The sequence below is a fragment of the Delphinus delphis genome, chromosome 14, assembly GCF_949987515.2.
Source record: "Delphinus delphis chromosome 14, mDelDel1.2, whole genome shotgun sequence".
Classification (NCBI taxonomy): Eukaryota; Metazoa; Chordata; class Mammalia; order Artiodactyla; family Delphinidae; genus Delphinus; species Delphinus delphis.
The window spans coordinates 20,818,248-20,842,531 of record NC_082696.1 but is presented as its reverse complement, the minus strand read 5'-3'; the positions used below and the strand labels follow the sequence as shown (position 1 = coordinate 20,842,531).

At 40.7% G+C, this 24,284-nt stretch overlaps 2 protein-coding genes across 5 annotated transcripts in view; one reads left to right on the top strand and one right to left on the bottom strand.

Annotated features, from left to right (window-relative positions):
• ZC2HC1B (zinc finger C2HC-type containing 1B) overlaps positions 1–20,659 on the top strand; it is a gene marked incomplete at its 5' end in the record, with an annotated part of 35,641 nt that extends 14,982 nt beyond the window's left edge. The window contains 5 exons of the mRNA XM_060030657.1: positions 7,486–7,625; positions 11,069–11,174; positions 18,460–18,542; positions 18,996–19,117; positions 19,915–20,659. Coding sequence (XP_059886640.1) covers positions 7,486–7,625; positions 11,069–11,174; positions 18,460–18,542; positions 18,996–19,052 — 386 coding nt within the window. The remainder of the gene's footprint in view (positions 1–7,485; positions 7,626–11,068; positions 11,175–18,459; positions 18,543–18,995; positions 19,118–19,914) is intronic.
• A 15-nt stretch (positions 20,660–20,674) lies between these two features.
• PLAGL1 (PLAG1 like zinc finger 1) overlaps positions 20,675–24,284 on the bottom strand; it is a 66,022-nt gene continuing 62,412 nt past the window's right edge. For 3 of the 4 annotated variants that reach the window (XM_060029860.1, XM_060029859.1, XM_060029858.1), the window contains exon 8: positions 20,675–23,229. In XM_060029860.1, the coding sequence (XP_059885843.1) occupies positions 21,990–23,229 (1,240 nt within the window). In that variant the 3' untranslated portion in view covers positions 20,675–21,989. Of the gene's footprint in view, positions 23,277–24,284 lie in introns of all 4 variants that reach the window. The other variant, XM_060029861.1, reaches the window with a different exon arrangement.

The following is a 24,284-nucleotide window of genomic DNA, read 5'->3' as shown; positions in this document are numbered from 1 at the left end:
ACACTTAGGATAAAGTGCAGAGATTGTCACACTGAATAATAAAGCAAGGTCCAATTATATGCTTTCCACAGAAACACACCTTAAATATAAAGACACAAATAAGCAAGCCAGACAGGTGACAAAATGAGGTGAGCCAGGTGGGCCTAGAGAGGCTACACCCTCCCTAAGGGACAGCTGCTCCTGCCTCAGCACACAGCTGCCTCAAAGGAACGCACACCCAAGGTTGCTGGATCTGATTTCTCAAAGGATGGCAGGAATGCAGACTTCCTTATTTATAAATATCAGAAACTCAATTTTTTAGAAGCTTCAGGTTTCAGTCTCTGAGATTAGAAGTCAGGAGGTCATTTTACTTGGAGGGGTGGGGACAACTAGGAGGCAACTCAAGGGGGATTGGTGGGAACTCTCTGTGTCTTGATCTGGGCTGGTTTCACGGGTGTGCACAGTTTGTGAGCATTTCATGGAGCCGTACACTTATGATTTGTGCTTTTCCTCTGGATAAAAAGAGAAGTACCAGCAGTGTCTGAACAATTGTAGATTGACATGTTAAGCACAGGAAAAGATAGATATGCATTCAAATAATAATCATAAAACTGGAGTAGCTAATACTAATATCAGGAAAAGTAAACTTCAGGGCAAGTATTATTAACAGAGATAATAATTAAAAAGATATATTCATCAAGAAGACCTATCAGTCTGAAATGCTTGTAACATTTTGACCCAATTAACATCTATAGCTATAGTGTGATACACAGCAACAGCAGAGTATAATTGTTATCAAGTACACATGTAACGTTCAATCAAGATAGGCCACGTGCAGGACCACAAAGTGGGTCTTAATAAATCTAAAAGGACTGAAATCATACAGACTATGTTATTTGACCACAACAGAATTAAATTAGAAATTAATGATGAAAATATATCTGGAAAACTCCTGAATATTTGGAAATAAATCATTTCTAAATACCCCATGGATCTAAGAAGAAAGAACAAGAAAAATTAGAAAATATTTTGAACTGAATGGTAATGAAAACATACCAAAATTTGTGGGATTCAGCTAAAGCAGTGCTTAGAGGGAAGTTTATAGCTTTAAATGCTTATATTAGAAAAGAAAAAAGGTTTAAATCAATTGCCTTAAACTTCCTCTTTAAAAAGTTAGAAAAAGGGCTTCCCTGGTGGTGCAGTGGTTAAGAATCTGCCTGCCAATGCAGGGGACACGGGTTCAAGCCCTGGTCCGGGAAGATCCCACATGCAGTGGAGCAACTGGGCCTGTGTGCCACGGCTACTGAGCCTGTGCTCTAGAGCCCGTGTGCTACAACTACTGAAGAGCCCATGCTCCACAACAAGAGAAGCCACCGCAACGAGAAGCCCGCGCACCACGACACAGAGTAGCCCCCACTCACGACAACTAGAGAAAGCCCGCGCGCAGCAACGAAGACCCAATACAGCCAAAAATAAATAAATAAATTTATTTTTTAAAAAAAGTTAAAAAAAAAGAAGAACAAATTACACCTAAATTAAGTAGAAGGAAGAAAATAGTAAATGTAATTCATCATATTAACAAAATATTTTTTAAAGCATGTGATCATCTCAGTAGCTACAGGAAAAAAGCCTGTGAGAAAATGTAATACCCATACATGTTTAAAAAAGAAAACTCTTAGAAAGGTAGAAATAGAAGGGAACTTCCTTTTAAAAAAGGACATCTCTGAAAAATCTACAGCTAATATCACACTTAACGGTGAAAAGCTGAACAGTTTCCCACTGAATTTAAGAAAAAAGCAAGGATGTCCTTTCTGACCACTTCTGGTTAACACTATACTGGACATAGTACCCAGTGTAATAAGAAAAAATTATATATTTTATACACACATACATACATACACATAAATTTAAAGATTGGAGAGGAGGAAGTAAAACTATACTTATTCACAGACAACATGATCATGAATGAGTAAATGTAGAAAATCTTATGAAACTACAAAAAAAGCTACTGAAATTAAAAGTTCCTTTAACAAGCTTTCAGGTTATAAGGTCAATATACACAAGTGAATTGTATTTCTATACACTAGGCATAAACAACTGAAAAAATGAAATGAAAAATGCCATTAGAATCATGTAAAAAACATGAAATACTTCGGCATATATTTAACAAAATATGTGTAAGACTTTTAAAATGAAAACCACAACACATTGCTTAGAGGAATTAAAGAGGACTAAAATAGATGGAGAGATTTACCATTTTCATGGTTTGGAAGACTCATGCATTGTGTTATGATGTCAGTTCTCCCCAGATTGATCTATGGACTCAATGTAGTTCCAGTGAAGATCCCTGCAAGTTTTCTTTGCCAAGTAGGAATTGACCAGCTGATGCTAAAATTACACAGAAATTCAAAGGATCTTGAATAGCCAGGATAGTTTTGAAAAAAGAATAAAATTGGAGGACTTACACTACCTGATGTCAAGACTTACTATAATGTTACAGTAATCATGGAAATTTGGTATTAATATATCAATTGAACAGAAAAGAGAATCTAAATATAGATCTCCCCCCAATCTATGGGCAGTTGATTTTTAACAAAAGTAATTCAACATGGGAAAGGATAGTCTTATACTATACACAAAAATTAATTCAAAATGAATCATTGACCTATAAAGTGCAACAACTATAAGATTTCTAGAAAAACCAAACATCTTTTATCTAAGAGCCAACAAAGATTTTTTAAGCAGGACACAAAATGCAGCAACAGGTTTTTAAAAAGGAAGTTGATAAATTGGGCTTCACCAAAATTAAAAACATTAGTTTTGAGAGACACCATTGGGAAAATGCAAAGGCAAGGTACAGGATAAGAAAATATTTATAATACATGTATCTGATGAAAGTCAAATATCAAGAATATATAAAGAAGTCTTATAACTCAATAGTAAGTCAACCCAATAAGGAAAAGGCAAGAGATGTATTTGAACAGAACATCACAAAATAATGGTCATTAAGCATGTGAAAAGATACTCAGCATCATTTTCATCAGGGAAATGTAAATTAAAACCACAGTGAGAGGACTTCCCTGGTGGCACAGTGGTTGAGAGTCCGCCTGCCGATGCAGGGGACATGGGTTCGTGCCCCAGTCCGGGAAGATCCCACATGCCGCGGAGCGGCTGGGCCCGTGATCCATGGCCGCTGAGCCTGCGCGTCCAGAGCCTGTGCTCCGCAACGGGAGAGGCCACAACAGCGAGAGGCCCGCGTACCGCAAAAAAAAAAAAAACCACAGTGAGATACCACTACACACCCACTTGAATGGCTAAAATAAAAAACTGACAATACAAGTGATGGTTAAGATATGGAACAACTGGAACGCTTATACGCTGCTGCTGCTGCTGCTGGGAGTCTAAAATAGTACAGCCACTTTGGTATTTTCTTAAGTTAAACATACACTTACCTATACAGTGATTCCACTCCTAGCTGTTTGTGCAAAAAATGGAAAACATGTCCTTAAAAAAGACATATTAATGTTTATAGCAGCTCCATTTAAGTAGCATAAACTGAACATGACCATCAACAAGTGGATGGATAAACTGTGGAATATTTACAAAATGGAATACAACTGAACAGTAAGAAGAAAGTGCAACTATACATGTAGCACACCATGGATGCTGTCTTGTAGTAAGATATAGAAGAGGTAAAACTTATCTTTAGTGACAGGAAGATAGATCTTTGGTTGCTTGAGTCTGGGTTTGGGGGAATTATTGACTGAAAAGGGGCATGAAGGAACTTTTGGAGGTAATAGACTTGTTTCATATTTTAATTGGGGTGGTTACACAAATGTATGTATTTGTCAAAACTTTTCAAACTGTACACTTAAAATAGGTGCATTTTAATGCACATAACTTATTCCTCAAAGTTCATTCTAAAAAGTATAAAAAGGGAATTCTCTGGTGTTCCAGTGGTTAGGACTCCACACTTAAACTGTCGGGGGCGCGGGTTCGATCCCTAGTTGGGGAACTAAGATCTGAGATCCCGCAAGCCAAGTGTTACAGCCAAAAAATAAATAAATAAAATAAGTAAAACAAACAAAACCAAAGTGTAATACTATAAAAATCATCCGTAAAATAAATCATCTGAACTTCAGTACCAGAAAATACTCTTAATAATTGCTTCATTTTTGCTAGGTGCTTATGAAAATTAACTTGAAATCATGTGTTGTCTTAAGATGTTCCATAGAAAGATCTATGGCTGTGATTTTGATAATACTTTAGCAAGAAGCTTTGTATAATATTTTATGAGAACTACTTCATTTTAATAGCAGAAGCTGCAGGGTTGATGGCTACCTTCTAGTTCTTTAGTTGAATAGTGAAACCATGTCAGATGGTCTGCTGTGTGAATTTCTCTAATTTCCACATTGGATTTAAAATGTGGGGATTATTGTTTCTTTAAAATAAATAATTCCCTTTGTGTACAGGCCTCATCAAGTGTACAGTTTATTTTTCTGCCCTTTACATTTTTATGCTAAAATACAGTTTTATAATTAAATTCTTCCCTATGCCCTTATTATAATTTTATGCACCAAGCAAAATGATTACCTCCAATAGCACATTTTCATTACTATTCAATTATTTTGATTGTGCAGGGATTTTATATTAGCCCATATATTCTCCAGCTTAAATACTTAGAAAATTTATACAGATATTACTAGTATTATTAATCATATGGCCTAGTAGGTATGAGTTCGCAAGTAATTTCCATTTTTTTTCCAGCATGATTCCTTATTTCATGGCTCAGTTTTTGTGACGTGCATGTATTTATTCTAATTCTTACTGACTTAAGTAAGTTTGCCAATCATTCAACTTTCCAGGATTGTGTGACAGTTTATGAGGGCAGTGATATAGAATATTTACAATTGGGATTTTCAGTGGTCCTGGGACATTTGGTCCACGTTTCACAGGGCTATGTAGACATGGGTACTCAACAAAGTGCTTGCATTTTTAAATGATGCTTGTTTTTCTACTTTAATCTTTTATGAGATACGGAATAAGACATTAAAAATCATTATCAGGAATCCCCTGGTGGTCCAGTGGTTAAGACTCCAAGCTTCCACTGCAGGGGGCACGGGTTCTATCCCTGGTCAGGGAACTAGGATCCTGCATGCTGCACGGTGTGGCAAAAAATAAATTAATTAATAAATTAATTAGTTATAAATCATTATCTATTGAAATAGATAGCACATAGTGATTTTTATGACATCATTATTGATAGAGGAAGAGGTGACTCAGATTGAGACGAGGGTCGAACGTGTAGCTCAGCCATGCTGTGTTCAAATTATTGTTGCAAGAAAAGAGTTTTTGCATTCTCAGTATATTTGATGTTCTCTTCCTCTGCCCCTAAAGTCTGGGCTTCGTGTTCCTCCTGTGGACTCCTGGAGGACCTAGTGCTTCCTCCTTTCAAAGCTTATTCCCCGGAGTGGTAATTGTCTGCTTCTTTACCTAAGCCTCTAGTCGTCTCTAAGATCTTTGTCAGCAGGGAAATACTACGCTTCAACTTGGTTTCCTCCACAGTGCATATAGTGCCAAACACACAGAAGGGCACAATGAATGAATGGACAAGTGGGATTAAGGAAGCAACACAGTCACTGCCATAATCACTGTCTTTGCCCAAACTGAGTCTGGTTTATGGTAGCAGCATTTCTGATATAAACCTTGACTTTTCAGCCGGTAAAACTAAAGAAATAACCCCTGAACCACGAACCCCGTTCTAGATGTTTTTCTGCACCATCGTAAATGAGTCCTGCATGATAATGGCACTTACTATTTTAGTTTTCATAAGCAGTTTCTTTCCTGTTTGATAGTTGGAACACAACCTGGCTGGGCCTGTTTCCTTATAGTTACAGCATGTTCTCCCCACCCACTGTACCAGGCCCTACTGTGGATTATCATAGTTAACTTTCATAACAACTCAATGATACAGGTGATATGTAGGTACTGGGGAAATTGAAGCTTAAGGAGGTTCAGAAACATGCCCAAGTTCACACACATAGGTGAAGAGCTCAGGCTCAGAACCAGTCAGGCAGGCTGCATAGCCTTCACCATTTCTATTTTATTTTATTTTGTTCTATTTTACTTTGTCCTGTTCTATTTTGTTCAAGGAATTTGTCACTATGGGAAAATTTTGTTTCTGTATTAGAATGCTTAGTCCTTGATTACAGAGACATTATATCCCCAAGTTGCTTGGAGCATAATAGGTGTTCAGTAAGTATGGAATTAATGATGAAGTAATGCCTTCCAGAGTGTGCAATAAACTGTTAGGTTAAGTGCTAACCGTTTCTTTCATTCCAATTCCTTACATATTCCAATTCTTTCATTTTATGAGTATTCATTTTAGGAAATGATTTGTTCAAGTAGAAAACTCCCCAAACTGCTTTAAAAGATGTCTTCAAAAAACTCTTAACTTTGAAGACCTCACTGCCTTAAATACCCATTCACACGTGTAGGAATTTTGACTCTGTGCTAAACCAAACTTCCACACAGAGTTTAAGGTGGTGCTATCTCAGGCCCTTCCTGGGGAAAGAGGTAGTTATTCTCTTACGTTGCACATGTCCACTTTGTCATCCTTCCAGGCGCCTAAAGCAAAACAAAACAACACGACCCCCATGGTCCCCCTTGCTTTGGAGGAGGAGGCTCCAACCTGGTTTTGGAACATGTGAGCATCTCCACGTTCTGAGAAGACCTTAGATCTTTCTCACTTCTCCTTTTTCCCACTGTCTAGTAATTGCAAATGAGACAAATTGAGACCAATGGGTATTCCCCAGAACCTCAGAGGACCCCGTGCCCTCAGGGCTGCCAGAGAGGTTCTAACACAGGAAGCTCTTCCCTTTTCTGTTTTTGAACCCTCACCTGCTCCCTTTTCCTAACCCCCTTTCTGAACATATCAATTGCCTCCTCACTTAGGAGTTCAGTGGGAAAATCTGGCCACTGCAGAAGGACTGTGACATTGGTTTCAAATGCCATCCCCCAAACCCACATTTTGAAACATCTTACTCCCTCTGTAGCTCCATAACTTTTGTATAAACTTCTGTCCCACTCAGTACCAGAGCTGGGGCTTTTGAATCTTCTGTGCCCTTCAGTCATCAATATCAATATTCTGTGATTCTAGGACTCCTTTCTTTACATAATCGTTCACTAAATAATTCATTTAATTGGGAAGTTCCGAAGTATATATAATTAATCTATTTTCTAAGAAAGCAACATAGCATGTAAACATTTTAAGGGAACACTTTTAACTGAAATAAGTGCATAGGTAGAAAAAATTTACCAAACCTTGTCCTTTATTTGAGCCCTTGCATGTCTCCCCCTCTGGAATAGCCTGTCTCAAACCAGAGTTTGGTACCTCTCTTTCATGTTGGAGCAGAGTTCATATTCTATTTACTTCATTTCATATAGTCCCTTCCAGAGTTGTTTTTGAAATGTTAATTGCTTTTTCATTGTTATCTTTACATTCAGATTATATTCGGTGTCCATATTGTATGAGGAGATTTAATGAAACCGCAGCCACTCAACACATTAATTTCTGCAAGGATCAGTCTTCTCGCCGAGTCTTTTATCCAGCCCAGACAGCAGCCAAATTGGCAACCAGGTCACAGGTGAATATCTCTCCCCAAGTGCTGGCTCTTGTGCCCTTACATGCCTAGGGAAAGCAGGTAGAATTTGCTAGGGAACCTAAATTACCCATCCTGAGAAGTGTGAGGATCGAGATAGCCAATTACTGTCACTCATCTTCATGGGACTTGGCTTCTTTTTGAGGGGTGCTTCCCAGCTAACAGCACCTTTGGGTGTTGTAGAAAAAAATTTTCTACAGTGTTTGAAGCTTCTTAGGTTGAAGCCTTAGATGTATAAGTAGTGCTTCTATAGTATTACGGTAAAATTCTAAGCAATGGTGGTTATCAGCCTTAACCACCTCAAAAAGACTCTTGAACCTGAGGTGAAACTGGCCTAAGTGGGGGAAGCCGTCACAAGGGAGGCCTTGTTCTACAGGTCATGTGTTTGCTCTGTGGAGAGGGGTCTTCACCCTATTCAAAGCCGGAGTCAGCAATTGAAGGTAAATGGATAAAACAGCTGTTATAAATAGGTACAAATAAGTAAAATAACACTGGACCAGGAAGACAATAGATTTATAAAGACAACACTGGGGAGAGCAGACAGCTCCATACACATCAAAGGTGCCGGGGACATAGCTTACAGCATACCATGAGAACCATTAGTTTCATAAACATGGCTTAGATACCAAGAAAAGATTAAATTGTTCTCAATACTTAACAGTATGAAGCATGTTTAGAAAGATTTCCATGATATCCAATATGTAATAGGGATGGGACCCTCTCTAACGATAGCACACCCCACGGACTATGGACCTGAGCTCTAGCTCAGCATATACTAGACAGTTACTGAATATCTGTGCTGAAGCAGCCACTGTGCCAAGTGCTGGTTGACCAAGGATTTGTGATTCGGAGGAGGAGGTGGCCTTGGAAACAGTGCAGTAGGAAGGTGTAGTGGTTGGCATATACAGGAGCGAGATGGAGGCAGAGGCCACTTGTGATTCAGCAGAGGCTTCAAAGAGAAGCAGATACTTTCTGCAAAATACAGATGGGTTTACCAGTCTAGATTTAAAGTTGGGAAGGACACTGTGCACAAAGTGTCCAGCTCGTGGCCTGAGGAGCCCGCCACGTGGAGCAAAGCCTAGAGTGCCTGTGGCTGAGTGACGGGATGGGACAGTCCAGGTGAGCGTCAGAGCCACAAGGGCTTTAAGCCAGGCTGGCTCAGAGAGGAGGAAAAAGGGGATTAAGTGAATAGGTGCCCTAAATCTGAGGCCAACCAGCCTGAGGGCCTGGAAGCAGGAATTGAAAGTTCCCTGGAACCCAGGAAGTCCTCCTGTCCATCTTTCCATCTTGTCTCTTCTTCCTGCTCTGCTGCTGCTTTCTCTTCTCCCTGCAGACTGACCACCTCAGCTTTTCTGTCCAACCGTCCATCACTGGCCTCATGTGTCATTCTATATGCAGTGTAAACTGGTCACATAGTGCAGATTGGAGTGACATGGAATTGCTTTTTTAGAAAGATCACCCTTGCAGTTAGTGTTCAAGATGGTTTGGCGAGAGACCAGTTAGAAGCCACAGCAACAGGAAAAGAAAATGAGGGCTCAGAGTAAGAAGACTAATGGGGTGTGTGTGTGTGTGTGAGTGTGGAGGAGCGGGTAGATTTAAGAAATAATTGTTGGGACGGAGAAGCTGATCGAGTATAAGGTAAAAGAGCATCAGTGTTGGCAGAAAGGTTTTTAGCTCCAGAGCCTGGCAGATAATACGACACATCTAGATAAAGGAACACAGGAGGCAGGAGATAGGTGTGTTGGTGGGGCAGGCAAGGTGGTTATGATAAATATAGTTGTAGAGATTCCATCTTTACACCTGAAATATCATGGGAAGCAGTGCAATGTAGGAAGAGCCCAGATTTTTCAGTCAGTAGTCAGGGTTTGACTTTCAGTTTTATATTATCTACAGGTAAACTTGGAAAAGTTACTTCAATTCTTTGAGGCTCACTTTAACGTGTGTCTTGCCGAGCTGTTGGGAGGATTATAGGTAATACCAGTACAGTGCCTTGCACACAGGGTGCCCTGGCCTTTTCCTCTTTCCACATTGCCCCGCCCTCCTTCCCCTCTCATGGTCTTTTCCTATAGTGGGATAGGCCCCACAATTTGGTGGGGAATATGACTGCTTTGGGCTTGACTTCAACTTAGTTTTGGAAAAAGGACAACTCCATACTTACTAAAGCAGTAAAGGGTGCATTATATTTCTTCGAACGATTCTTCTAACCAGTCCACAAAGTTAGTGGGCGTCAGTGGGCCCAAGGGGAGCAGAGGGAAGCAGCGGACGGAAGTGCTTTTTATTCCTGAAGAAGGCCAGCTGGCTGTCCTGAGTGCAGCCAGTGACTTGGCCCTGTTCCTCTCCTTGTTTTCCAGAGCTAAGTGGTGATTGGGAACACAGAAGAAAAATTGCTTGCTTTCTGAATTGCTTGCTTTCTGAGTAAACTCGCTGTAGAGTGTATTTGAACAGCAGCACTGTTTCCCTTATGCCAGCTTCACCACTGTGGGGCCCTGCCTAATAGTGGAGCTTATTGAGAAGGAGAACAAAAAGGGAGGTGTTGTTTCAGTTTTGAAGGGCTGTTAACAGCACAGCTGAAATGTGTTTCTATTTTAAACATAATCAAGTATAAAAATGTGTTATACCCTTAACCAAAAGAGACCAGTGTGGGCCTCTGAAAATAGCTTTCTTTGTTTGGCTGAGGATGAGCTGCCTGCTCTAGCCTCCTAGCTCTCCTTGCCCAAGTGAGGATTCTCACTTGGAGGAACAGGTTATCTTTATACTGGAGTTGCCATGGAGATGTTGAGGGATCAGTAGCGAGGTAAAAAGGAGTATACAAAGGAGCTCCCAAGGAACCCTTTGGTCCTTCTTCTGTGTTACTGTGACTGTTCTGCTACTGCTGCTCAGCAGGGAGGGGAGTGGCATGGAGATGTTGGAATTCCATGTTTAAAACACTTGCTGCCTGCCAGTGTCTGTTTTTCTTCTCTGTTCATGTATTTAAAAACAAAATCATCTTCAAGTGTAATGAAAAACTAAAATGTTCCATAACTATCCTTATTGACATTAAGTGATTTCTTATGTCTCCATACAACTAATTTTACAGGATTAACATATCACCACTCCACCAAGGGCTTGATTATGGAATGAAAGCTCTAAAACCCCAGACATGGTTTTGAGCCCCAGCAGGGAGGACAGGAATGAGGCTACTAAGGTACAGGGTGTGCGTGTCCCCCTCCCCTGGGTGTCGCAGGTCCCAGACATGACTCCATCCTGCTGCTGGTGAAGGGGAGACAGCTTTACATCCTGTGTGCTACCTGAGGTTACAGAACTCTTCCCCTCTGCCCCCTCTCTCTCTGTCTTTGTCTCTATCTGTCTCTCTCTCTCTCTGTCTCTATGTTTTTCTGTCTCTTTCTCTGTCTCTCTTTCTGTCTCTCTCTCTCTCTCTCTCTCTGTAGGGTAGGGTTCAGATGAGTCCAAAAGGAGGAACGACTGTAACCAGTGCTGTGGGAGCTCTGCTGCAGAACAGGGCCCTGGAGGCCAGTGTGGTCCCAACCAGGCCAGGTGAGTTGGAGTGAGCATCTCAACTATCGAATGACAGAGTCAGAGGGGGCCACTGTTGGCTTTGGGATTTGCTGGCAGTCAGCAAAAGCTATGACATCTGAAGTTGCTTTGGGATATAAAGATACGTGGGTTTGTTTGAGGTTAAAACTTATTTGCCAAGAAAGGATATTTCCTAATTTACCAGGATTAGACAACTCTGAAAATGTACAAAGTTAGATCTGATTACAACAGCAGGGTCTAGAACCAATGTTCTCTGGTTTGGTAAAATTAAAAAGAGATTAAAGTTAGGAGATGGCAGTGTGCCAGGTTTTGTGTTGAAAATAAGGGAAGAAAATGAAATCACTGTCTCAGAGAGATATCCATACTCCCATGTTCATTACAGCATTTTTCAAATAGCCAAGATATAGAAACAACTGACGTGTCCGTTGATGGATGAATGGATAAAGATGGGGTATATATTATTCAGCCATAAAAAGAAAAGGAAGGGCTTCCCTGGTGGCGCAGTGGTTGGGGGTCCGCCTGCCGATGCAGGGGACGCGGGTTCGTGCCCTGGTCCAGGAGGATCCCACATACCGCGGAGCGGCTGGGCCCGTGGGCCCTGGGCGCTGGGCCTGCGCGTCTGGAGCCTGTGCTCCGTGATGGGAGAGGCCGCAGTGGTGGGAGGCCTGCGTACCACAAAAAAAAAAAAAAAAAAAGAAGGAAAAGGAAATCCTTCCGTTTTCGACAACATGGATAAACCTGGAGGGCATTATGCTAAGTGAAATAAGTCAGAGAGAAGGAGGACAAATACTGTATGCCTTCACTTATGTGTGGAACCTTAAAAAGTTAAACTTGTAAAAACAGAGAATAGAATGGTGGTTGCCATGGGTGGAGTGTAGGGTGGGAGAAATGGGGAGATGTTGGTCAAAGGGTACAAACTTCCAGTAATAAGATGAATAAGTTCTGAGGATCTAAAGTACAGCATGGTGACTCTAGTTAACAGTACTGTATTATATACTTAAAAACTGCTAAGAGAGTAGATCTTAAATGTTCTCACCACATACACACAAAAGCAACTATGTGAGGTGATGGGTGTGTTAACTAATCTTATTGTGGTAATCATTTTGCAATATATACGTGTATCAATCATCATATTGTACACCTTAAACTTATACATTATATTCAATTAGATCTCAGTAAGGCTGGAAAAAAAGAAAAAAGGGAAGAATTTCCTTCCTAGAATGAAATAATTTCTTCAAATAACTGAAAAGGTATGACCACCATTATAGTACTTACTATATGCTTGACCCATTTCATTTAATCTTCGCAATAATCCTCCAAATGTTTTAATCTATGGAAAGGGAAACTGAGGCACACAACTGGTAAACAGCAGAGCTGGATTAGATATCTACTGTGCTTTCTCTCTTCATTGAGCTGCATTAGTAATAATGCGCATTCTTCTTTATGATCAGCATGTACTATGAAGGCAATATGAATTAATTCATGATCATATTGGCCCATCTGGTCACAAGTCTTATTTTGAAGGTATTATCAGAACCAGAATAAGAAGTGCCAATTTCACAGTCAAAGTAATAATAGCGCTAGAAATTTTTATCATTAGTTTTTAAATTCCTCATGAGTTGCTTATCATGGGCTTAAAAACTGAATTGATATTTTAAAAATTTCCCCACAGCCATCTAAACTCAAATCATTCGTTTTTTCCTGATCTGCAGAAACTTAACAATGGGGTAGGTTTTAGTTTTCACTTAGAAAAAAAAGAATTCAAATTATATGTGTGTTCTTTTGGTAAAACTTCCACTAACAAGCTTTTTTCTAAAGTGTAACAATTAGTGTCCTTCAGAAAAGACAATTTCTTTCTACTATAGCTTCTTTTCTTATTTTTTCAACGAATATATTATAATGCTTCCCTTCCAGTGAAAAACATCCTTTTGATTTTGAGGTTGAAGCTTATTTGCCAAGAGGGAATATTTCTTAATTCATCGGGATTAGACAACTCTGACGGTGTGCCAAGTCAAATCTGAGTACAGCCTCGGAGTCCAGGACTTTCATTCCCCACTCTAGTAAACCTGGAAAGAGACTGGGAATCGGGGGAGGCAGGCGTAGTGTTGAAAATAGGGGAAGAGTTTCCTTCTGTGAACTAAATAATTTCGTTAAAGCAGCAGCAAGGCATCAGTGGAGCGGTCCTGAATTAGGGCTTAGCAGTCCCGTGTCCCAGTATGTGGCATTAAGCGGGACGCTACAAAGACACCAATTTGATACACTAGGAAACAGAGGAGTAGGCCAGCAGATCTAAGCAAAACGGTATTACATTTGTTCTTGACTAGTTAGCCGTGGTTATAACTACTGTGATGTTGCCAAGTAAAAGGCAGAGTCCAGCAGGGCCCTCACTAGGTTCTGTACCACCACCTGACCTCGCCGTCTACTGTCTCTCAGTCCAGCTGCAGCGGCCTGTGTTGCTCCTGCTCACTTCCGGCTCAGGGCCTTTGCACTGGCTGCCCTCTCTGCTGAAAGCCAAAGCCCTCCCTCACTGATCTGCACTGCTGTCTCTCTCCCTCCCTCCCTCCCTCCAGTTCTCTGCTGAGTGTCCTCTTCCCCTTGTACCTCACCCCCAGCCTCTGTATTTAGAAGTGATCGAGGCCTCCATAATTCTCTTTGTAGTTTTTCAAAATGGCATTTATCATCATCTGATTTCATTACAGGTTTGTTTATCTCCTTCTTGTCCCCCCACCCCCAGATAAAGGGATGTAAGTTTCAAGAAGGCAGGGATCTGTCTGGTCTATTTTGTATTGTGCTGCTGTATCCCTAGCTGTTAGAATTGTTCACGGCAGTTATGAAGTGCCCAGTAAATACTTTTTGAATGAAATATGTTGGAGAAAAGTGGGTATCTTGAGTCCATAATTTCTCACTTAGATTACTGGCATATGATAGAATTGTCCTGTTAATTAGCTTTAAGAGGTAGCTTTTTGTTTTATTTCAGGCTTAAGATGCTTTTTCAATTTAATTTCTATTCTTTCCTGTGGCCTCACCTGTTTACATTTAAAATTAAAATTGTCAGCGTTAGTGTGCCTTTAAATTAGGCACATTTCATTCGGAGCCATTCTGGGGAGGAAGCAGAAGTGTACTGAGGGGAGGTTAATTTTCAAAACTCTTCAAGGCTTGGAGAAAAGCACTGAGTCCCTTTCGCTGATGTAAACAGGCCCTTGTGTGAATCAGATTCACATCTGCTGGCCATTGTTTTTGTTCTGGTCAGTATTAATCTATTTGTAATATGAGGGCCTTTTAAAAATTGTTGTTGGTCTTGCTATTTCTACATTGACAGTCGATAGTAAGGCTACTTGGTGTCCGTCGCCTTCCACATAAATTCTTTACTGTCTTCATCTAGCTGGTAGTTAGCCCTCTAAAACTCTGGCTATCATTCTTCAACTCTCTTGAGTAAAATAAGCATTTAGAATCTCTCATTTAATAACATTTTGTTCTGAATTCACAGTCAGGGGAAATGTGTGTCAGGCACAATCCTTATCCATCCCAGAGTCTTCTAAGAAGTTTTGTATGTACAGGAAAATCTCTGCCCAAGAGAACATGTGACGTTACATGAAGTTGATACACAGCTGCCATGGATGTTTAAAAGGATTCATTCACTCAGCACCTAGTTATTGTGTATGGTTGTTTCTTACACCCATGGATTCTTTAAAAAGTCTAGGGGGAGAGGCAGTCAGTAATTATTAATATCTAATATTTAACAGTGGGATATAAAAGTCCTAAGGGAATCAAGAGATCAACTTTGCTGAGGAGGCTTTATGGAGGAGGTGACAGTCAGAGAGAGGAAGCTTCATAGAGGTAGAGGCATTTGGGATGAGCTTTCAGGATGAGCTACATTTTTTTTTTTAAACTCAGCCTCAGTTTCTTTGTTTTTTTTTTTTTTAATTTATTTAGTTGTGCTGGGTCTTAGTTGCGGCAGGCGGGCTCCTTAGTTGTGGCTTGCCAGCTCCTTAGTTGCAGCAGGCAGGCTCCTTAGTTGCAGCTCGCCGGCTCCTTAGGTGAGGCACGTGGGCTCCTCAGTGTGGCATGCATGTGGGATCTAGTTCCCTGACCAGGAATTGAACCCAGGCCCCCTGCATTGGGAGCACGGAGTCTTTTTTTTTTCTTACTATTTTTTTTAACATCTTTATTGGAGTATAATTGCTTTACAATGGTGTGTTAGTTTCTGCTGTATAACAAAGTGAATCAGCTATAGATATACATATATCCCCATATCTCCTCCCTCTTGCGTCTCCCTCCCACCCTCCCTATCCCACCCCTCTAGGTGGTCACAAAGCACTGAACTGATCTCCCTGTGCTATGCGGCTGCTTCCCACTAGCTGTCTGTTTTACATTTGGTAGTATATATAAGTCCTTGCCACTCTCTGACTTCGTCCCGGCTTACCCTTCCCCCTCCCTGTGTCCTCAAGTCCATTCTCTACGTCTGCATCTTTATTCCTGTCCTGCCCCTAGGTTCTTCAGAACCATTTTTTTTCTTTAGATTCCATATATATGTGTTAGCATACAGTATTTATTTTTCTCTTTCTGACTTACTTCACTCTGTATGACAGACTCTAGGTCCATCCACCTCACTACAAATAACAATTTCATTTCTTTTTATGGCTGAGTAATATCCCATTGTATATATGTGCCACATCTTCTTTATCCGTTTATGGGAGCATGGAGTCTTATCCATTTCACCACCAGGGAAGTCCCAGGATGAGCTAGATTTTGACCAATGGAGAAAAGTTGCAGAAGCAATTAACAAAGATATGGAAATAAGAATGCAGAGGACATACTCTGGAAACAAATGGCCCATTTGGCCAAAGCACGGAGAAGAACTGGGGTTAAAGTTAGAATGGAAGGCTGACACTAGAGCAAGGAGGGCCGTAAATGCTTGGCGAGACGTCCAGACTATATGTGATTAACACCGATGCTGGTGTCACATCCCCAGGCACGCGCATTTATGTAAGTTAGACTATTATGATGACTTAGAAACTTCTTGGTCCTAGACACTTTAAGTTAGTCTGCAAAAATGTCTCTTGAGAAAGAGCATTTTTTTTCATTGCCATGTAAGAAATTAATGCTTACTGTAGAAGATATTGGAAAATGGTATAAAGAAATGGTATAAATGGTGTAAAGAAAATAAAAGATGTCCATAATTCCACACCCTGTTAACATTGATATCTCTTTTCATTTTTTCTCTTTATACTCCTTTTTTGTTTTCCTTTTATCAAAGCTAGGATCATAGTTGGTGTACACTTCCTGACTTTTTTTCACTAACAAACTTTGAACATTTTCCTATGGCAAAGAGTTTCTTTAAAAACATGGTATCATATCACAGAAATACAATGTAACTTGTTTATCTGTTTTCCTGACTTGAATAGGTAGGTTGTTTCTACTTTTTTGCTGTACTGAATATCCCTTCTTCATGGACAGTAGCCCGTGCTTAATTGTACACTCTTCTAAGCTCTTCATATATTAATCTTCATTAATCCTCATTTAATCCTCAAAGTAACACAGGGAAGTAGACATATTATTCATATCCCTAGTTTACAGGTGAGGAAAAGCAACTTACACAAGTAATTTTTAATAGGAAATGGTAGAGCCAAGCAAATCTTTATCTACTTTGGGAAAACTGGGTCAAAAAATATAAAGATTAAGGAGATAATTATATAAACATATTTATATATTATTATATATTACATTATTTAGTACATATTATATACTATTATATATTACTTAGTAGGTATATATTATTTAGTAGATATATGTTAGGAAATTGTTTTAGAAAAATGGTGTGGCTCTTCCTTCATTCTCACGAAGATTCTGATGTTCAGATGGGAACTGAGTTTATAGCCTAGTCAGCAAGTATCTACATGGCTATTTTCTGAAGGGTTTTGATATAAGAGTGACAGATTTACGGGGAAGGTACCTCTGGGCAGCAGCTTCTCCAGCACCTTTATACAGAGAGACTAAGATCACTGTGAAAATGTAGTTCTGGGTTCTAGAGCTGCATTGCTTCATATATTTAGTGAATTGCCTATAAAGTTTTGTTGGTGTAGGTTCTGCTTTGGTTTCTGGAGCCAGTGGATTTGATCAGGTTAAGCATCTTCCCTGCACTAGCCTCCCCTCCTTACCTAACCTAATTGCATAGCAAGTGTAATGAGTTTTGAAGGGTCAGTTGCTGATTCCTTGGAAAAAATAAGACTTGGAGATCTTTGGGTAATACGAACACTGAGTTCTTTCTATCCTATGTTCTTTGATATTGATTCACAATTTCCTTGGGTTGTTTGGTTATTCCCCCTTTGTAAAACACTGATTAGATAGAAAGGAGGCCTCTAGGACAGAGAGCACTAATTCTTTTATTTTTTTTTTTAATGATTTCCTTGAGAATCCCGTCCCATACCATGTGGTCCTTTAAAACAGACTATGGTATGGTATGCCTATATCCATAAACTCCTACATCTCCATACGTAGCAGTGCTGCTGGACACGAAGGAAAAGAGTCCTGTTTGGGGATTGAGTCCATCACTGTGTAAATAACGCCTGGGAGGGAAGGCATCTCATGCTTCCATAAGGCTTATCAAACCCTTTCTAGCATGAAAGCAGGCAAAGGATTGTGAAGACATGAAATACTCAGGATATATTTTGAAAGCCAGGGCAGTAGTGGGGAGAGGTGTTGAGGGTCAGCTTGTATAATTTATTTATTTTTGCTGTGTTGGGTCTGAGTTTCTGTGCGAGGGCTTTCTCTAGTTGTGGCAAGCGGGGGCCACTCTTCATCGCGGTGCGCGAGCCTCACTATCGCGGCCTCTCTTGTTGCGGAGCACAGGCTCCAGACGCGCAGGCTCAATAGTTGTGGCTCACGGGCCCAGCTGCTCCGCCGCATGGGGGATCCTCCCAGACCAGGGCTCGAACCCGTGTCCCCTGCATTAGCAGGCAGATTCTCAACTACTGCGCCACCAGGGAAGCCCAAGGGTCAGCTTGTATAAATGGTGGCCCACTGAGGTGGTGGTCCAGAGGGCCCATCCATAGGCAAGTGAAGGCCTAGGGGTGGAGGAGAGAGGGCTCCTGAGACAGTTTCTGTTTTCCTTATTATTTGGCCCAGGATGGGGACTGAGAACTTGTCTATAGCTACAAAACTAAACAAAACAAAAGAAGAATAGAGATTTTTGAATCCAGTGTGAGGATTTCGTAATCATTCCTTTTTTTCTGTTGTTGCTAATGTTTGCTTTTACATAATAACAAATCTGTTTATGTCTGCAAAGGATTAGCAGTGGACCCTGCTTCTGGAGCAAAACTCAGACAAGGATTTACTAAACCTAAAAAAAGATTAACTCCTAGAGGCCAGGTAAGAAAAAAAAAAAATTAACCTCTAATCCAGGTGTTGCCGATCATCCAATGGGCAAGACAGTTACTGAGCCTTTAAGAGAATGAATCCATAGCAGGCCAGTCAGAGAGGAATTTGGGCAGATCCTGATTTGTGTTACTAAAATGTATGTTCTTGAAATTTACTCTTTTGTTAAACATATAGTTTGAAATGACGTTCAGTTTTTGCTTCTTGGATTTAACAGGAAAGGGGAATGATTTTTCATTTTGACCTGGAAGGTTACTGCCCTATCCCTTTTTCCAAACAAGGACAGTTCCCTGAGATTGACACTGAATAGGACTGCTATGAAGTTGGAGACTTTTTGATATGTGAATTGTTAAAACAATTAAAATTTTAAGAGGCGTATATTACTTAACATTCTCAATGTGGAAACAACGAAGTTCTAAAGTAAATGCCTTTTCTTTCTGCTTTCAGACTGGCTCCCTAAAAGTCCTCAGCCTGGATGGCTGTGTACCCAGGAAAGCCACCTAAGGGGAAGGATGGGGAGGCATCTGTTTACATGCCCATGATTTCTCTTGAGACATCATGTAGAACAAGTAAAAACTAGCTTCAAATTTTCTTATCTACTCCCTTCAAAATTTTCCCCCCAAATCGTTAAACAACACATCAACCTGTATGATAATGCTTGATTTAAAGATTCATTTGAAGCTTTTTTTTTTAAGTGGACATTTAATAAGCTTTTAAAGAAAATGTTGCTTTGATATTAGAAACTTTTAGTGAAACAGTCTTCGGTGTACTAACACTATTGCTTTCTAGGAAAATCATTTTTTACCTAACTTTATTCTATATAATAGCTGTGAAATGTCAGCTTTGTTATTTGCTTCTAATGAACATTAAACTATAATTAGTAACCATTCCTATTTTAAATGTCCATCTGTATACCATGTATAATTGTCTCACACCAGTGTACACAGTTGATTTTGGGGGAACACTACAGTGGAAGGAACAGGTTACAGTAACCTTCCCACCCTGTGGAGAGGATGCTCTAAGTGGCCTCAGGCCATTTATTTATCATGGCCAACTTGGAAGTCAACTGTTCATTTCACCATTGGTTTATGTAGCTCTGTTGGGAGGTGGTGTCCCAACTATTTTTTCCCTTGGTCATCTTAAGGGTTAGTAAACTCTTTTTGTAGAGTCATTTATACTTAACTCTTGCTTTTTAATCTAAGAATTTTTTATCTTTTATTAAACTCAGGGAATTTTATTTAGGAGTAAGCCATCTTTTTCTAATTAGGAGAATACCGACCTACTCCCACCTGTGGTACAGCAAACATGACATCTGAAAGTCTTACAATCTGTATTTTGGGAACTAAATGCTATGTTTTATGCTCAGGTAAATCAGGTATGTGTTCTGGAATTGACTGAAGACTCGTAAGCCACATAAAAGTATTTATGGAACCTTCTGTAAATGGAATTTGGGAAGCTTGAGCTGAGGGGAGCTGCCACTCTACCACTCTCCGCTTGCTCTGAGAGACTGCCTTCCCTTGGAGAGGTAAGTGGATTTGTGAACTGAGACATCCCAGAGCAGTAGATTCCTACTGACGAGGTAACCTGTGTCCCTCTGTCTCATTTTCTTCCCCGCAAGTGAAACCGTAGTTTAAGGACCCACCGTGTCAGTTCCACACATGCAACAGCCCGGCCCCAGGTAGCTTATCTACAATGCCTCCCACCCTTTATGGTCATCAGTATCACCTTTAAGGACTGTGAACCAGTTTCTCACATTTGGCTAATATGCTGCTTTAATGGGCGAACGAACTCAAGGTTTCCCTTTCTCTACCCACCCCCACCCTATTTCGAGGTAAAACAAGCAAAAATAAACAGTATTATGGGGGAATACTTTCTGAAGAAATCCCAATATGAAATAATTTCTAATTTGTACTAGAAATTAATAGTAAACACGATTGTAAAACGGGATCATGGTAGCCTAGCCTAGACAAAACTTTAGTAGCTAGTATTCTGACCTTATATATCAATCAATCAGAAATAAATTACATAGCATTCTGGAAGGATTCAGAATGTTATACAGTAATTTTTAGAAATAAGTTCTTAGCACTGTGAATTTAATGAAGCATATAAGCTCGTACCTTAAATCATAATTATTTTACTCAAAAAAAAAGAGGGGGGTTAGTTTCTAATAGATGCTGACTAGAGGTCAGAATAGTAGTTTCTGTAGGGGATGTAATGGCCAGGAGGGGGCATGAGGGAGCCGGCCAAGGAACTGGAACTGTTTTCTATCTCAGTGTGGATAGTTCCGCGGTGTGGTTGTATATAAAAATTAATCGCGCCACGTGCAGAATTTGTAGAGTTTATTATACGTAAGATATATCTTCATATAGAAAGCCTCTAAACACAAAAGACAAAGGAGCTTTAAAAAAAGGTTAGGTTTTATATTTTAAAAACTCATTAGATACCAAATTCAAGAGATAGATTATAGTTACATTGTAAAACGTTATCTTTTTTGAATAAAACTAATATTGACTTAAATGATGAATTTTAAAATGCATTTACTTATTGGTGATTAAAAATACTTAAGCAGAGTAGTATTTTAAGCCAGACAGAGCAAAGGAAATTCTTGTTTAATATATATATATATATATTTTTTTTTAATTCCAGTAATATTCTTAAATTCCTGTTAAAAATATAATCAATATTAAAGTCAGTAAAATGCCTTTTTTGACTGACGCCTGGATTATTTTACCGCTTAACCTGGTTACACAGTGATTTTTTTTTTTTTCTGTCAGATGTAACTGACAATCAGTTTAGTCTTTAAGATAAATGAAGTGATAACTCACATTGTAGCATCCTGTGGAAAATATTCAAACTACATTTAAAATGCTTTTTTAAAATGGAGACATCTATTATTCCACAAGAAATTGTTTCTGTAAAACTATAGGTTGGCTATGGCAATAGTAACTAAACTACATCCAACCCTGAAGGTAGAAAAATCCCTGAAAAGAAATACACAGCCTAGTCATAATATGCAATATAAAGGTTATTTTCTTATTTTAAAAATTCTCCCATTTTGGAGAAATCCAAACCTTTCCATAGTTCCCTTACTAGGCAGTGCCACATAAAGTTATTTAGTTAACATTATTATGATCATGGCTTACGATTAAGTTCAATTTGACAAACACCTATATATAGCAGCCCTCGTATGGATGTCGGTTATGACAATGGTTGCAGTTCCATTAAAGAATACTTGCTTATTAAATTTGGTACAAAGCATGAATACTCAGGACAGATTGGCACAATACATGCAGTTCGAGAACTCTCTTCTCTCAAGCCAGTCATCACTGAATAAGCCATATTCCAGTCCTGCTTTCTAACTCTTTCCTTGTATCATAACTGATGTTTAAAATGCTTCTTAAAACATCTTCCAGAATAAGAACGGTACGCTTTAAAAACCAGTCATCTGAATGCATGGTGGAAATGAGGCAGGATAGCTGAACCAGTGCCAGCTGGGAAAACATGGGGGATGGGGGGCAGGGGGAGCTGGCCCAGGCTCATAGTGCTCATGGCGAGTGAGGGGTCTTGTTGCTGCTGCCCCAGACAGCTTAACCTGTGGGGCAGAGATTCCCCAGGCCCCAGGGTGAGACTGCTATTCCCAAAGGCATTTTGGGTAGCAGGAGGGGGCAGCTGCCAGAAGCCCAACAGAGGGGAAAGGTCCAAAGAGGCAGGTATTGTTAGGTTCACAGCGTCTGCAGGTAGCTCCTTGGGCAGGTTTACTTTACCAGCACCTCCCTTGGCCAGGTCAAAACCTGGGTTGAGCTTGTGAGGTGACTGAGGCTCTTGCAGAGGCAAGTCCTCAAGCAAATTGGTATTGCAAAATCCTTTAGTATCCGCTTTGAGGGGCAGGCTTGCAAGTGGGGAGTATGAGGTAGAACTGGTGTTGTACTTGTGATTCTGGAGGGGTGGGGGAGGAGAGCTGGGGGATGCTACGGGGTGGAGCGGGGCCAGGAGCTCTGGCAGCGCTGGCACAGGCTGGGAGGTTTGCTCCGAGGGGCCGTGGGTGTGGCTGTGTACCTCAGCTGGCAGGCCGCTTGCAAGCCCGTTCTGTGCAGGAGCCCCTAAAGGGAAAGGAGGCAGTGGGGCGGCCTTCAGCTGGAACTGCGGAGAGAGGGAGTGGAAGGTGTTCAGAAGGTCTCCGGACTGCAGACTCTCTTTCATCAGCTCCTGTGAGTGTGTCTTCTTGGTGTGTCGCGTGAGGTGGTCTTTGCGCCCAAACCTCTGGGCACAGAACTGACACAGGAAGTCCTTGCAGCCTGTGTGGACCACCAGGTGGCGCCGCACGTCTTTCCGGGTGTAGAAGCATCTTTCGCAGTGGTCGCACTGGTGCTTCTTCTCCTTGGCTCCACTCGGGGGCTTCTCTTCCGCGTGGGCCTTGAGGTGGTCCAGCAGCACCTCCGTGCTCCCTAGCTCCAGGGCACAGACCCCGCAGGTGAGGTCGCCACTGCTGGCCGCGTGCAGGGCCAGGTGCCTCTTGTAGCCCAGCATGGTGTTGTACTTCTTCCCGCACTCCTCGCACCCAAAGGCCATTTTGTTGGGGTCGTGCGTCTGGAGGTGGTTTTTCAGGTGGTCTTTGCGGTTGAAAGTCTTCTCACAATGAGCGCACTGGTGGGATTTCTGGGGCGAGTGGGTAGCCATGTGCCTAGGAGCAGAAGGAAGAAGTTCACAATAGACCCAGTGGTTTAAGAGCTGGAGAAACGTAGAGAAACAAACAGTATTAAAATGTTGATAGTAGTTTTCTCTAGGTGGTGGCATATGTGTTTTAGTTTTAAAATACTTTTCTGTATTTTCCAGATTCTACACATAAACGTTATAATAAAAAAACAGGTACTACGTGATGCCGTTTTCACACGTGTAAAGAATATGCTTTGAGAACACATTTTCCTAATGTACACAAAGAGATTTCTAAACAAATACAAGTATACAAGCATTTTAAGATATATGATCATGAAGAAATATTTTTCAGGAAGGGGTTTAAATGACTATTCTATACTCTTAAAATTTCTGAATTTCCAGAAGTGATCCAATTTGCCTTCTACACATAACCCCATACCCCTGCCCCCCAGTGTTGTTATTTTTATGGTTTCCAATACAATTTCTGCTTGGTCTTTATTGAGACAAAAAGTTCAGGCCTTAGACATAAAACTAAAAAGTCTATCATCTTTAACCTCAGAGAAAGTGTCTAACTGGACCCAGAATGCCACCCCCACCACCTGTTCTCGGAGCGTCCGCCTCCTGCCTCCCATGAGACCTTTACGCTGAAGTCTTAGTTTCTGCCGTTTAATACTTTCCTATTGGCTATCATGTCACATGCATGCAGCCCGTCTCCATTTCTTCAGGATCCCTCTTAGACACCTTCAGCTCACTTCCTAAAGGTCACTGGTAATTCCTTCGGCAAAGTTCAAAAGGACTTTTTCTAGAAGGACTAAGACAGTAGAGGGAAACATACACTGACTGCGGCAGGTTCTGTGAGACAGGTACAAACAGTGTTGAGGAACGGGGACAATGCAACAGGTATTTGGGGGATCTGAAGTGATGCTGGTCTCTCCAAGTTTCACATGCATATTTAAATACATTCCTAGGTTGTCGAAAGGATTTTTCGAGGTTGCTGGAGGGCAAATAACAAACTTGATATTTAAACAGTTTTCTTTCTATTTGGTCCAGCACTAATGTTTAGGAACCCTAAAGCTCTGTTCT